We start from the raw sequence: 14,625 nt of genomic DNA, 5'->3' as shown, positions 1-14,625 counted from the left end.
GATTTACTATGAAGAAAACACTGCAGACCCAGGACAAGCAAAGTGCTGGGTTCTTCATTTGCAAGAGCATCCCAACAAATCCAAGAGCAGTTGCTTCCTGCCTGGTTTTCCCTGGCTGATATCTGACCACACTGACAAAGCCAGGAATATTTCTTTCTGTGGCTCAAAGAGCAAACTGGGGGTTCTAGGGAAAATAGGATGACTGTGCAGGCAAACATGGCATTCAGTGTCCCCTGAGCTGTTACTCAAGCATCAAGAGCCACCTCTCACCTCCTCTGGCTCCTCTTCCCGCTGGCGGTTTGGTTTAGTGTAGTCGATGGGCCCATCCCATTCATCCTGGCGGGAGGTCTGGCTGGACTGGGGGGAGGTCATGGTGCTGCTCGTGGCACTGGTGCTGTTTTGGCGCTGGGACACATCTGGGGACTTCATGCTGGGACTACTGCTGCAGCTGCTGCTGCTGGGGAAGGTGCTCTCCCGTTTGCGGTGTTTGTTCATACTCAAGTCCAGAGTCCCATTTTCATCCACCTCAATGTCCATGGACTGAAAGTTTGGGAACACAACCAACGTTAGCAGCTGCCAGAAAGTCCCCATGGGGATGTTGTCCCTGTTTGTCTTTTGCAGTGCAGTGGGCAGGTATTCATGTCCCATCCTCTCCACAGTCAGGTAGGAGGAACTGAATAAAAAGGGTTGCTCTTTCCTAAATATTTCAGGAACATGTCATGCACAGGCACCCCTCTACTACCAGCAGGTTGGCATTTTGACTCAGCTGATTGAACACAGGCATCTAGTGCCAATCAGGATGCCTCATGGCATTCGAAACATTTGTCCAAGGTTGGGAGTGCTCCATGGGACTTTGGGAAAATCTGTGTTCCTCTGAAAAACAGCTGGAGATCAAACTGGACACAGTTGGGGAATTTGAAATGGCATCAGATACAGATCTGGGAGCAACTGAAACCAGCTCTGGGAATCATGGAATTACAGAGTTGTTTGGGTTGGAAAAGCCCTCTGAGACCATCAAGTCCAAACATTCACCCAGCACTGCCAAGCCCATCACTAAACCATGTCCTCAAGTGCCACATCCACATGTCCTTTAAATCCCTTCAGGGACAGTGACTCCACCACTGCCCTGGACAGCCAGTTCCAGGGCTTGACCATCATAAATCATAATTTTATCCTAATATCCAGCCTCAGTCCAAGACTTGGCTTGGGATTGATGCTTGTTGCGCATGGGTAATTTGAACCACGAGGCACCTCCACACCACTCTAAGAGCCAAGATTCCCTCCTCCAAACCCAAAGTGGGGAGCCACAAGGGTGATTTTGGATGAGTGCCTGAATTCCCTCTATATTTAAAAAAACCAAAATGAAAGGAAGGGTAAACCAAGGTGTTTCTCCCTCCCCAGATTTCCAGTTTGGCCCCTGGGCAGTGGTTCCTGGTCACATTCACACACCTTGCCAGGGGCCTCTTGCTGCTTGGTGCTGAGATTCTCAGGCATCTCCCAGCAGCGGGTGGAGAGGTTGAGGATGGCGGTGGCCGCCATGTGCGCAGCCTCAGCGTCGTGGGAGTAGTCGAAGCCTGTGGAGGAAGATGAAGTGCTCTTCACGTAACTGCTGGAGGGGCTGTGGCTGGGGGAGGAGGCCTTTGGAAAAGGTTTGGCTGGAATAAAAAGAGAAGGAACAACACAAGGCTAATGTATAAGTGGCATGAGCAGCAGGGAAAGGTTAAGTCAGTGTGACACAGTTAATGTATGCACAGTTCCTGGGTTTATTCCCAGTCCAGGGGCTGGTTTGTTGCCTGGGACGTGCAACAGGAGCAGTGCTGGCTGCAGCTTGTGCTTGGTGTGAAAGGTTAATTCATTAACTGACTCTGCCATCAATACCCAAAACACAAGTGCTTTTCTTCATTAGAGCTGCTCCTCGGTGGAAGCAGTTAAAGGAGAAAGCTTAGAGAAGCCTCCTGGCTCTTTTTTTATTGTTCTCTCTCTGTCCATAACTTGTCTGCAGGGAGATTTCTAGTAGCATGTTTGAAAACTTTAAATTTATAAAATTACATTAATAGAAAAAACATGGTCATAAAATATGAGCTTCCAAGGATGACACTGGTGAAATATGGATTTTCTGACAGCTGACATATCATTTAAATATGCCAGAGTAACAGAATTTATTGCACAGCTGAACATTGCCACGCTGCTTCTCTGCTCCTGTACGTCACAGCAGCAGCAAAGCCAGCCTGGAGATGCATACCCTCTTCATACCCTGTGAAATGAAAGTATTTCTTAGGGTGGATGCACAATAAAACTTTCCCTAATAATAACTAATAATTCCCTATTAATAAAACTTGAAGTTGATCCCATTTAGGGGCCCTCAGTGGTTTCAGTGGGTGCAAACAGGAGATCATCTGATTTAGAGCAGTCACAGGATTGTATTCTTAATCAATTATCAAAATCTTCAAATTCTTAATTCATTCCACCATGCCCTTTCTAGGGGAAACCATCCCCCCCTTTAGTGGGAGGCTCACCCAGGGAAGACTCATAAGCTTTGGCCTGATCATGGCAAAACAAATCCAACCTCAGTTGATGCAGCCACGGAGAAAAGTGATTTCATTATTCCCATTACAAACTCCTAATATAAGACACTATAAAATACTAATCTTCCCCAGCACTGCTTTCTTCCTCATTGCATGCTTATATAATGCATATTGACATTAATGGGAGTTATGCACACACATGCAGGGGAATATAAATCCCTCTGGATGAAGATCTCTTTAAAATAAGTTCTCAGTGAAAGGAGCAGATTTCCCTGCTATGATTGGCAATCATATTCATCCTGTCGCTTTGATTAACTCATTGGAGGTTTGCCCACATGGTTATTCTTGTGTCTGGCTGCTTGTTTTCCTGTCCAGTTTAATCCATGTCTCCGAGGCGGGGCGCAAGTATCCGCCAACCCAACCTGACAATATCCAGGATCGGGAGATGCCAATTTCAATTTCACACCGTAGGCTCAGCGATGCTTTTCCATTTCATAAGTATTTCTACCACTAATAGACTCGCAATCAGCAAATTAGTGAAATAAGTGATGAGAAAAAATAGAAAGGATTATCCTAGTGGGTCTGCTGGAATTATTTTTGTCAGTACAATTACCCTGAAAATTCTTTGCTAATATTGCAAATAACACAATCTATTCAGCGAGAGAATCACTTGTACTGGGAAACAAATTACTTTTCCATCAGCCCTAACCCAGGATGACAGTGGCAGTTGTGCTCTCTGGCCTCCATCCAATTTCATTGTCTGATCCTGTACAGATTTAGTACTGTAATAAAGGGCGCTCCCATTGTAGTGCAACAACCGGGATGCTTTCAAGTATGAGCACTTTTTTAGAGAGCAGCTGCATCAGGATTAAACAGGATTGTGGAAGTGGGATTAGCCAGACAGAAAGCCCTCTTGAGGCTGCTGACTTCTACAAACTGGCTCCTAAATATTTTTTTTGTGCCCCTCAATAAATGTCTTGAAGTGCACAGTTGGTGTCAAATAACACATTTGTAAGGGCGGTGTCCCCATGCAGTGTCCCTCTTGCCTTTGGTTAAACCTCAGGGTTTATTCAGCCATTTCATTTTCACCCAGAGTTATAACCAGTACAAGGTCCTCAGAAAAGAGCAGAGGTGGGTGGCTGAGATTGGAAAGAGCTGGAAGATAGAGGTGGGTGATCGATAGGTAGAGCTGGAAAGCAGAGCACAGCAGGGAAGACAAATGGGGGGAATGGGTCATATATAAGATGGAAGAGATGAAAACTGTAATCCATTTAGCTAGATGAGGAAAGCCAGATCAATAGATATGAGCTGCAAAGCAACGGGGACCAACTGAGGACAACTGTGTAACTTATCCCACCTCGAGACATCACTCAGATTAATGTTCCCACCGAGGTTCTTCCCAAAGCCAAAGCTTCCAAACAAAGCTTTCCCAACAGCCATGGGCTCCCCTCACCATCAAAGGTGCCCACCATGGGATCCACCTCACCCTCCCCATCCCAGGAGGGTCCAGCAGCTCAGCCCCAAGAGACTCCCATTACCCCAAAGCCACGATCCCAAGAGCCTCACAACATGCTGAGAAAGGCAGAAAATGCAAAAACCAAGTCCATCCCTGCTCCCAACTTACATTTAAAGGCTTTAGGTGAGGTTTCGCTAGTCTGAATCTTTGGGGCAAGCATGCGTTTGCCAAAAACCTGAGCATCAAAACTTGCATAATCGAAGGTGACCTTGGAGTACTTCTCCAGCTCCTTGGCCAAGTTGGCCCGGGGGGTTGCTGGGACCATGTTGGGCCGGTAGCTTCCATACTGAGGGATCTCCAGTTGCTTCACAAAGCACATAGGCCTGAGGAAGAAACAATGAACAGCAATTATTTCTCTTTTCCTTGATGAGGTGACTGTTGAGAGGGAACCAGACACAATGAGGGCACAGCTGCACCTTGTTCCTGAAGGCTTACTGGGGACGAGGAAGCAGTGACAGCCCTTTTGCTCTCCCTCAGCAAGTCTGCATCTGATTTGGATCTCTCAGAGTCTAGTTTTATTTTCTCCATCATTTTTTCCTTTCTATCATTTTTTTTTCCCTCTTTTTAAGCAAAACACCGAGGTGTCAACCTCATCAAGCGCAAAGTTCTTGCAGGGTGTCATGGTGTGGCAGCATTTTCCAGAAGAGAACAAACTTGGGCAGGAACTCCCTGATGGGACCCGTGACACAAGGGGGCACACAAAGGCGTGAGGACCCCAGTTCAGCTCAGCTCCTGCTGCAGGTTCATTGCAGAGGCTCTCCCCTGCCTCAGCCCCTCCTAGAGACCCGCTGCTACGGGGCTGCCTATCATGAATCAATTTGTCTTGCATATAAATTGTATATAAATGGTCTATTGTTATTCTCCTTCCCGTGACCTCTTTCCACCAGAGTCTTCAGAGCGGGAGCTCCTTGGAGCATGGACTGTCCTCGTGATGCGCTCAGAGCGCTCTGCGCGGGCTCTGCTGCAAATAAATAAGTAATCGCCCTAAATGGCCTTTCCAAAGTAGCGAGAGCTGGAGCACCAGGGTGCTCAGCAGTCCTGGGGAGCAAATAAATAAATGAATCAGAGCTCGATGCCTTTGTGGGAGGGCTGCTCGGGGCTCGCTCTGCAGTTTTTATCCTGCTCTCGTTGCAAAATAATCAACCATATTCCAATCCATCTGTAGCCTCATGAATCACATCAGCTACGGAAGCCAGCATCTATCAGGGACATCCTTAATGGGAGACAGCCCTTTCTCCTGGGAAGAGGGAGCGGGCAAAGTATCAAAATTAATGTGACCAGTTTGGAAACGAGCGGCAGGTTCCTCTCCTCTGAAACGTGCAAGCTAAGGAAGAAAAGCAGGTGGACTTTAATGTACAACTGCCGTGGAGTGATTTGTGTGTAGCCTAAATCTCCTCCTCCTCTTCCTCCCCCTCCCCAAGCCCACCCTACTTATAATGCTGATATAATAACCAGCCCTCGCTGGCAGTTTGTGCTGCGGAGCAATCGGCACAAGTGCCTTCTGCTGCACTGCTAAAACCCTTTGGCCTGTAGCCTCAGCATTAATTGATGCTACAGAAGCAATTCATTGTCCTCAGTGCTCTCCCTGGGATCATCAATTAAATATCTCCCCACCTTGGCGAGACCTATGATGGTAGTAACAGGACTCAGCAGTACCAAGACACAGCTGGAGGGAGCCGTGGTGGCTGTTCCTGGGAGCGTGGCAGGGCGCGGAGGGCTGGGGCAGTGTGGGGCCGTGGAGCTGAGCCTTCCTGTCCCCCTTACCTGAGTATCCGGTCAGAATTGGAGCTGGTCTTCGCAGGATCACCAGACTGGGTTTGTTGCTTTTCATGTGATTTGGCTAATTTTTCAGCAGCAGCAATGGGGCACCCAGATAAACTGTGAGCGTTGGTTGGGGGTTGTTTTGAAGGAGAAGAAAAAGAGAGAAGGAATCCAAGGATGAGGAATGAGCATAAAAACCTTCATGTCATGGACCCAGAGTTGTACTGAGCCTGTGAGAAAAGTGTTTGCTTCCTCCACACTGAGCAAGTAAAAAGACAAATTCACCTTGCCCCTCATCAACACAGAACCATGGAATCATAGATTATAGAATGGATTGGGTTGGAAAGGAAAAAGCTCAACTCATTCCAGCCCCCCCTGCCATGAACAGTAACACCTTCCACTATCCCAGGTTGGTCCAAGCCCCATCCAACCCAGCCTTGAAGACTTCCAGGGATGGAGCAATCTGTGCCAGGGCCTCACCACTCTCACAGGGAAGAATTTCTTTCAACCTAAACCTGTCCTCTGTCATTTTGAAGCCATTCCCCCATCCTGTCTCCCCGTGGCTGTGTAAGAAGAAGCCAAAGCCGGTACCTCCTGTGCGTGTTGCGGTTGCTGTTGACGTGACCCTGTCCTGTGCACCCAGGCGTGGGGCATTTCAACACGTTCTCGTGCATCGCCAGGACTTCGGAGCGAGAAGGGGAAGGGGAGAAGGGAAGGGAAAGAAAAACAACTTAATAAAAATCAGAGAGGAAGAAAAAAAAAAAAAAAGAGAAAATCATCAAGCCTTGTACGCTGGTTTCCTAGAAATCAGGGAATGTGAAATGCTGTAATTAGAGTTTGCAGAGGAAAAAATAAAAGATTTACAAGGCAGCAGTGCCCAGGTCAACACTAAATTAGCATCTCTGCACACAGCTTGGGCTTTCTCCTCATTTTCAGATTGCAATCAAGTTTCCCCCATCCAGCCCCTCCTCCCCACCCCTGTTTTGGAACCAGGTCTCCAGTTTCAGGTAGTTTTAAATGATTGAAGTTGTAACTCTGCTTTTATCCTTAGGACTAGTCTTTGATTTTTTTTTTTATTTTTAATCTTCAGGATTATTGCGTCCTGCAGTGCTGACCTTAAAAGTAAAGAAAATAATTTGATCTGCAAGCTTTTGTAAAGCCTACAGCTTGTGTTAGTTATTTATTAATATTTTTGCTTGCATTCCAGCCTGTGAAGATAGCTGTACTTTCTCCTTGTTTCTTCCAGTTCTCTGTTTATGTCAGGTCTGCAAACTTTGAAATTACTGATAAGGAAGGGCTCCTCTTTCTTTTGGTCCATTATGCCATTATCATAAACATACAACATTGATTTTTATGCAGCTATACATGGAAAGCTATTTAGGATGCTGGTAGAGAGGTGGAAATACAATCTCTCTCTGTGCATATGTATATACAAAAATCTGTTATGAGGATGATAAATATTTTCTGTAGAATAGGTGAATCTTGGTGTAGCACTTTGGGAATTTTGCAGTGATTAGGGCACAGGAGACTCAGCAATCCTGCACATACTGAATCACTCCTCTTCTTTCCTGCATGGCACCATATTTGCACAGCAAGGAGGAATAATATCCCTTTTTTCCCAACACGATGTCCCAAGTAGGGAAAAATATGCTACTTCCAGTGTAAAGATGGGCTCTGCTTAACACACCTCTGGAGGTGGGAAGCTGTTTTTAAAGACCCTCTTTGATTTTCAGAGAAGGGATCTCATTCTCCACAGGATGGTGCTAAAAATCCTTTAAGAAGGACAAGACTTCCAAGTAAATCCCCATCATGTATCCTGTGATTAACGATAACACTTTGGTGGATAACAGCATCCAGGATCAACTTGGAAAAGCACCATCCCATTCTTGGTATACTCTGAGGAATAACATCAGACTTGTTCTAGGGACTCAGTCATAAAATTCATGTAATTTGAGAAACTGTCCCAAGAAAATTAGGCTCCAGACTAATTGAAGCAGCCCTTGGTATCCCACCATGTACTCACTCTCAGGGGGGATCCTGTCTTTGTGCGGACAACCGGAGAGGCTGCGGTGGTGAGGGTAAAGTCCCGTGACGTGTCCAGTCCCATCGCAGCCAGGAGTTGGACATTTGATTTCTCTCTTCTCGGGTCTTGAGGGATCTAAGGATTGTGGGGAAAGGGCAGAAGGAAGCAGGTTAGTGGATTCAGAGGGGAAGAAGTAGAAATAAATGCTGAGGATGCTTCTCGCCACCTTTCCAGTCAAGCAGAGGGAAACCTATGGGTTTGGAGGTTTTCTCCTTGGAGTTGGTAGTGTAACACTGTAAGTTTCAAAAATTGAAGCTGGCAAAGTGATTTGAGGAACTAACACAGCTGGGAGCATGGAGCCCCTCACAGTGTCTGAGCAGGCAGCCTGGCTCAGAGCCAGGGGGTGCTGAAGCCCCTGCCCTCGTGTTTCTGTGTCTAGATCCTACCACTACTTTAAAACCCACTTGGATTTTAAACCAGCCCTTCTGCACAGGCTGAGATTTTCAAGGTTAACCGACAATTTAGCCAAGCAATTCCTCTGCTCTGAGGGAGGAACCCTTGTGACAGTGTAAAGGACGCCCTGATTTTATGCATTCGCTGCTGACCTCAAGGATGCCCCCATCCCTCTGGGCATTGAGGATTTGTAGTTGAATTCCCCCTGTGGGCTGTAAACTCCCGCCACAACAGCCTAATAGTCCGTGCTGAGCAGACAAATTCAGCTCTTCCACCAGGGATAGGAAGGAGGGAGATACACAAAGGTTTGTGCTGTACCTTTGCCATAGTAGCTCTTCCGGATGCTGTCCAGTGGTTTGTTCTGTTTGTCCTCCACCTGGAAGTGCTTCACATGCTCTCCTGGCAGCCGGCTGGGCTCCCGCACGATTTTCACCTGCTCGGCTTTCAGGGCAATGGCTTGTTCCAGCAGCCCCAGGTTGCCCCTGGTCATCATGTCGTACATCTCCGACTCATCAGTCACGGCTGATTTCTGGGAGCGGGCATCGTCGTCCTTGTCGTCATCCGACCGGACCTCCACGATGACCGAGTACTCGGGCTTGGGGCTGAACTGCCCCTCACAGTGGCTTTTCTGGGGGTCCTGAGAAGTGTGAGGAGCTTCCTCGCAGATCACTTCAGGAGCCATCTCCTCCTCCTCTTCCTCCTCCTCTTCTTCCTCTTCCTCCTCCTCCTCCTCATCCTCTTCCTCCTCTTCCTCCTCCTCATCATCCTCCTCATCATCATCCTCCTCATCCTCTTCTTCTGCTTCAGCCTTTTCCAGTTTGCAGGACTCCTCTCCGTTGGCGTCGTCCCGGGGCTCCGGACACAACTCGCTGCTGCGCTCGCTGGTGACCTCGATGACCTCCTCTGCATCCTCCGTCTGGATGATGATCTCCTTGTCGCACTCCTCCTCCACCAACTCCTCTCCCGCATCCTCATGGACCAAATGCACAACGTTGGGCGCCGGCTTGGAGCCCTGCAGCTCCGCTTCGGGCAGCTGCCCTTCGATGGCAAGGGTTTCCTCTGCTATTTGGCCTAAGTTTAGGAGAGAGTTGGCGATTATTTCTTGGTAGCTGCTATAGTTGGCCTTGCTGGGCCCAGATGTACTTGTTGCTGTGTTTTGTCCATAGTGGGTTGATTTTGCTGGGCTTCTCTCTGAAGGGGGGAAAGGAAGAAAAGAAGGGAAAAGGGAAAAAGAAAGAAAATATGGGAAAGAAAGAAAAAAAAAAGAATTTTTTTTTGTGAGGAGATGAGAAAAGGAGGAAAAGAAGAAAGGTGTAAAAGAGAAAAGGAGGGGGAAGAGAAAAGAAAAGGAATAAAAAAAGAAGGCTAAGAAAGTGATTATATAAACTCATAAAATACAACTTTGTTGTACTTAATTGAAACCAGAGCCTGGCAGTTCCACCCCTGGAGCAGCCTAATTTATTGAATTTGGGGATGGCAGGTAGAAAGAGGATTTTCACACAGGATTCAGCCACACCATCTTCCCACTGCCACCCCTGCTGCCAGTGCTGCCCAGGCCAGGGCTCCAAACCAGTGAGCAAGGCAGTGTCAGGACCCCAGCTGAAAATCCATGTCCTTTTCCTGGCACTCCTCTGCTCTTGGATAGTGGCCAGATCTGTCTAGGGAGGAGGATCCTGCTGAGCCCCTTATGGCACCTGCGTGGGACCCTGGCTGCCTTCCCCACCACACAGCAATCTCCTCTGTGCTTTCCATGGGTCTTTCCCTAGGGAAAAGCTCTTATTTTTAAGACACTGGAGGTATTGTGCCTTCTCAGCTCAACTCGTTGCCATTGTGTTTCTACCCATTAATGGGTCACCCCAATAACTGAGGGACCCATCCTGTACATAATTCAGAGGAGCTATAACTCCTGGCTGTTAACACTTCCTGCCCTTTCTTCATCTGCAGAACGCAGCTCTGAAATCAATAATTGTAAAGCACCTTCTGCTGCCTCAGGGCTGCGAGTCTCCTCCTGCTCCATCGCCTCCGCCTCGTCCTCCTCCAGCATCCCCTCCGACTCATCGGAGCCGGACTCCTCCTTGGCCTCGGCCTCCTCACTGCCGTCGCTGTCGACGTTGTAGCCTTCATCCAAGGCCAGTTTGAGCGGATGGGATTTCCTCTTCGACACCAGATGTTCGGCCTCAGCATCCTGAAGTTTCCTCTTCTTGGCTAGAGGGCAGCTTTGTAAACTGCAGATGGGATCAAGGAGCAGAGAGGAGGCATTGCTGAGTGAGAAAGGCCTGGCTACCTCATCCCAACCAGCCAGGCAAAAGTAACTGGGAAAAACACACAAATACTACCCAAAAATAATCCAGGACTCCAGATTTCTTTTTTTTTCACATGGTTTTACCTTCTGTGGCCAGATGTGCTCTTAGACCTTGACTTTGTGCAGCTACATCAACATTTTTCTGGAAATCAGCACACAATGCTGGGATCCTGCCAGATCCCAGGACTATGTAGGTGATGGGCACCATGAAACCAGGCATGGGAGGCAGAACCAGCCCCTGGGACACATTCACCAACTGCTCCAATTTCACGATTCATGGGGTGATGAAAACCCTCAGTTAAGGCTTGCATGACCTCCAAGGCAGCCAATGTGTTCTCATTGGCCTTCCCCATCCACTGAAACACCAGGCAGACCAAAATCTCTGCCCATCAGCAGCTCCCACCAGCCCCAGACAGCTGAGTCAGGCACTTCTGGCCAAGTTTGGGGTCTGTAGGAAGGCTGCTATGAGTCTGGAGAAGCAGATCCCCCCAGGATCCCTTAGGGACTGAGAGAGAGCCAGCAACAAGAAGATTTGGGGCAGACAAGTTGGGTTGCTGCTCTGAACCAGACTTTCTCCAGTGAATGCCTGTCTTTAGGTCTGTTGCTCACATTTTTCCATCCCTGCTGCCTCCAAGCCCACCTCACCTTCTGTGTCTCGCGTACTTCCCACGGATATGTCCTGAGCCGTTACAGCCTGGGGTTGGACAGCTTGGGAGGGAAACAAACAACCATCAGGAACAGCAAGAGGACTCGGAGAATTAATTAGGATTGTATAAACTACAGTCAATTAAGCAGGTCCTGTGCCCAAGGAACAAGCTAGCTGCAAACAGGAAGTTAATTTCCTTCAAATGGTTCTGTTTGTCCCTTTGAATTCCAGGGGAGGAGGGCAGCCTTGCAGTTTGCTAAAAATTAATGAAATTACTCACCCCATTTAATTAGATGAACAGTTTGCTGTAGTTTTATGAGTATGTTTAATTAAAGATTTGCATGTGTGAGAGCAAGCTTTTAAAGGCAGACAGCTACTGCACTCTGCCTCCCTGCTGCTACTCTCCAGTTTTCTTTCTCTCAGGAGAAAAACATTGGATTTTCCCTTATCTGGTAGCTTGTCAGGGAACTGGGGCCACTTACAGCAAGAAATGTGTGTGTTTTGGGGAAGAGCAGACTGGAACTTTATCAAGGAGGTTTTAGCCAAACACATTGCATGGAGATCCCCAGGACTAAAATCCTCAAAACCTCATTTTGGGGGAATGGATGGGATTTAGGTGACTAGATCTCCCAAATCCCTGCATTTTTTTCCTGCTGGTCTGCAGAAGATGATGAGTTAAAGGCTTGCAGGGAGCTCTCAGCCTGCTGACAGCCACTGCTGCCTTCACTTGAGCATCCCTCGCACGGGACCACGCTCTTCCCCTGCAGGGGTAATTAGTCCCAGCTCCAGGAGCTGTAAGGGCCCCAGATAAGAAGCATTAAAGCAAACATTTTCTGGCAAAACCAGATTATGGCATTGATTATAGGATGCCCAAGTGAGTTGCCTGATGTCTGAGGAATTCTGGAGTCATGTAGGATTAATAACCTCATTTAGCACTGTATCACCCTCAGCCTGGGAAGTTGGAAGTGCTAATGAAATCTCTTGATGACAGTGCAAAGGGAGAAGGCATCACCAGCCCAGAGGGGATCTGGCCAGCCTGTTATTCTCAGAGTAAAAGACATGGGACAACATTAAATAGTACCAAGTGCCAAGTCAGGCTTTAGGGACTCGGAATTTCTGCTCTCAGGAGAGCTCAGCCCTGTGGAAAGCTGAGGACAGGGAGGGTCTGGCTGTACTAATGGGTGCAGCAGCTCTGGGAGCACCAGCAGTTTTTTAATGGTTCAACTCCCTAGAACAAAGTCAGATCTTTGTGTCCAAAAACTATGATTCAGCCCAAAACTGGGGCAGGACAGTGCTGCTGAGCTGTCAGGAGAGTAGGAATCCTTCCTTCAGGGAGGCTGGCTGGTTTTAGGTCAGCAAAGCAAGTGCTGAGAGGGTGAATGGTGGCACCACATCCCCTAAGGGGACACTGTGCTCTGGTGATGTGGGAGCTGCAGCTCATGGCTCCTCCAGATAAGTTCCCCCTTCCTGCTGTCCCCTTTGCTTGTGACCTGGCTTGGACCCCTGATGCTGCACATCCTCCAGTGCCATCTCTTGTGGGATGGCTCCCAGCTCTTCTGGCATCCACACACAGCCCCAGCCCCACCACACCTGACAGCACCGTGTCCCCTCTCCAGCAGGACACTCGAGGTCGTACAGAACAAGATCTCATCCCACTAACATGTGCAATTGGAAGAGGGAGCTTCCCTCTTCACTGCTTATGATCTAAAAGTCTATTTAATTTTAATTGCCCTCAGGCCTGACTGCTGTGTCCCAAGCAGCCCCAGCTACACTTTCAGTGACTGCACACCAAAAGACACTGCAGTGTTTATGTCACCAGTGACTTGCCTGAAAAAGGCCTCAATCAATGGCAAACAAGAGCAGCTCTGACGAAGATGTTACAGGCTTTTACAATTTTTCCTGTATCAATTAAAGTGGGTTACCCATCACCCCATTTTTAATGTGGTTAAATGAAGCCTGCCATAAAAAGTATGTAGGAAAGAGACAAGTGGTTCAGAGCCGAGGTCTGCCAAAGCAGGTGTCGATTTGGGATGTTTCTGGCTTCACTTTGTTGATTTAATGCCTTTGAAAAGCGTCAGCACAAAGGTGATGCTCTACATGCTCTGGGCCAGGCTTTCCCTCCCCACTCTCCACTGGGGAGTTTTCGTGTATTTTGGCAGGAGTCCCGAAAGAAGAAACGGGCTTCGATGTCTATTAAAGCTGCTCTCCATCCCTCAAGAGCCACCACACCGACCAGCTCTCCCCCTCTCCACAGCCTTCATCTGCTTGACAAAAGGGCTTCTTATTGTTATGCAGACGATGCCCTGCTTCCAATTAGTCGATTAATCGTCCAGTTATTCAGGCAATTAGGTGACAGCTGCAGAGATGGCTTTGTGGAGCACTCTGTCCTGCCCCTTAGATATGTCACCTGCTCCAATTACCACCTCCACTCAAGTGTTCAGCAATAAAAGTTGAAGAAGGGGCATGCCCAGCGCTGGCTCCTCCCGGCTCTCCAGACTAATAGGAGAGTGGAGGAGCAAAACGCTCTGAAATTGGGTTGGTTTAGGTACAATTACTCTTTGACACACACGGGAGGCCGCAAGGAGAAGCAGCCCCTGTCTCAGTGCCTGTTAAGGGCTCCTACCTCTGGCATAAACCCCTGTGCAAGGTTTAGTGGGAGCTTACAGGTGGGGGAGGCTGTTACATCTAATGAGAAGCTCTGGAGGGTGCAAAGGCTCTGCTCCTGCTCTTTTGGCTGCTGCTCTTGGCATCCCAGCACTGCCAAATGAGTGACAACAGGAGTTGGGTGGCTGAACAGAGGACAGGGAGGAGCATCTGGCACCAGAAGTGACATGACAAATATGTGGAAAAACCTCTGGTTAGTAGGATGTTGTCCCCAATGATCCTGAAACACAAACCGTGGGCATTAGGTTTGACTGGGGTTTAGATCTGGGGTGGGGCAGCAGATGGCTGGAGGGTCTCCAGTCTAACGTGGTTCACCCAGAGCTCCTGTTTTCATTTCTTGTGATTCCTCTGATGTGTTCTCTAGTGGCACCCTGAGGACTTGGACACAACCTCCAAGAGAAGCCCCCCAGCAAGACCCCACTAGTCCCGAGGGTTTTCTCCCCTCACCCGGGTTTCCCAGCTGAGGGGCTTCTCTCAAGCCAGTCCCACCCTGTGCCCCCCATCCCTCCCATGGCCAAGGAGGAGCAGGGTCCTTACCTCACCTCCTGGCCGATGAGCTCCGTGGGCACTGGGCGAAGGGCAGGATGCAGCAATGGGAACAAACACAAGGTCAGAAACAAACCAGAGCTGCCCAGCCCCCCCAAAACCGAAACCCTCCTGCCAGCAGCTGGGTTTCTACTTCCTCCCCAGACATCCCATTTGGAAAATAAAGGGCCAATGTATCCTGTTGTTCTT

The 14,625-nt window shown here is 48.5% G+C and overlaps 1 protein-coding gene across 2 annotated transcripts in view; it reads right to left on the bottom strand.

Moving 5' to 3' along the window:
* The window catches only part of MYT1 (myelin transcription factor 1), a 57,738-nt gene that overhangs the window by 16,071 nt on the left and 27,042 nt on the right, over positions 1-14,625 (bottom strand). The window contains exons 4-13 of one of the 2 annotated variants that reach the window (XM_088064475.1): positions 14,428-14,458; positions 11,226-11,288; positions 10,256-10,503; positions 8,597-9,469; positions 7,826-7,960; positions 6,394-6,484; positions 5,806-5,919; positions 4,150-4,364; positions 1,450-1,655; positions 271-540 (exon numbers count right to left, since the gene is read on the bottom strand). In XM_088064475.1, coding sequence (XP_087920601.1) covers positions 271-540; positions 1,450-1,655; positions 4,150-4,364; positions 5,806-5,919; positions 6,394-6,484; positions 7,826-7,960; positions 8,597-9,469; positions 10,256-10,503; positions 11,226-11,288; positions 14,428-14,458 — 2,246 coding nt within the window. The remainder of the gene's footprint in view (positions 1-270; positions 541-1,449; positions 1,656-4,149; positions 4,365-5,805; positions 5,920-6,393; positions 6,485-7,825; positions 7,961-8,596; positions 9,470-10,255; positions 10,504-11,225; positions 11,289-14,427; positions 14,459-14,625) is intronic. The other variant, XM_088064476.1, reaches the window with a different exon arrangement.

The sequence above is a fragment of the Pseudopodoces humilis genome, chromosome 19 (assembly GCF_049639895.1).
Source record: "Pseudopodoces humilis isolate 2021_Gansu_Grassland_sample_001 chromosome 19, ASM4963989v1, whole genome shotgun sequence".
NCBI classification, from domain to species: domain Eukaryota; kingdom Metazoa; phylum Chordata; class Aves; order Passeriformes; family Paridae; genus Pseudopodoces; species Pseudopodoces humilis.
Note: the sequence above shows the minus strand (reverse complement) of the source record. Positions and strands in the feature narration are given on the sequence as shown.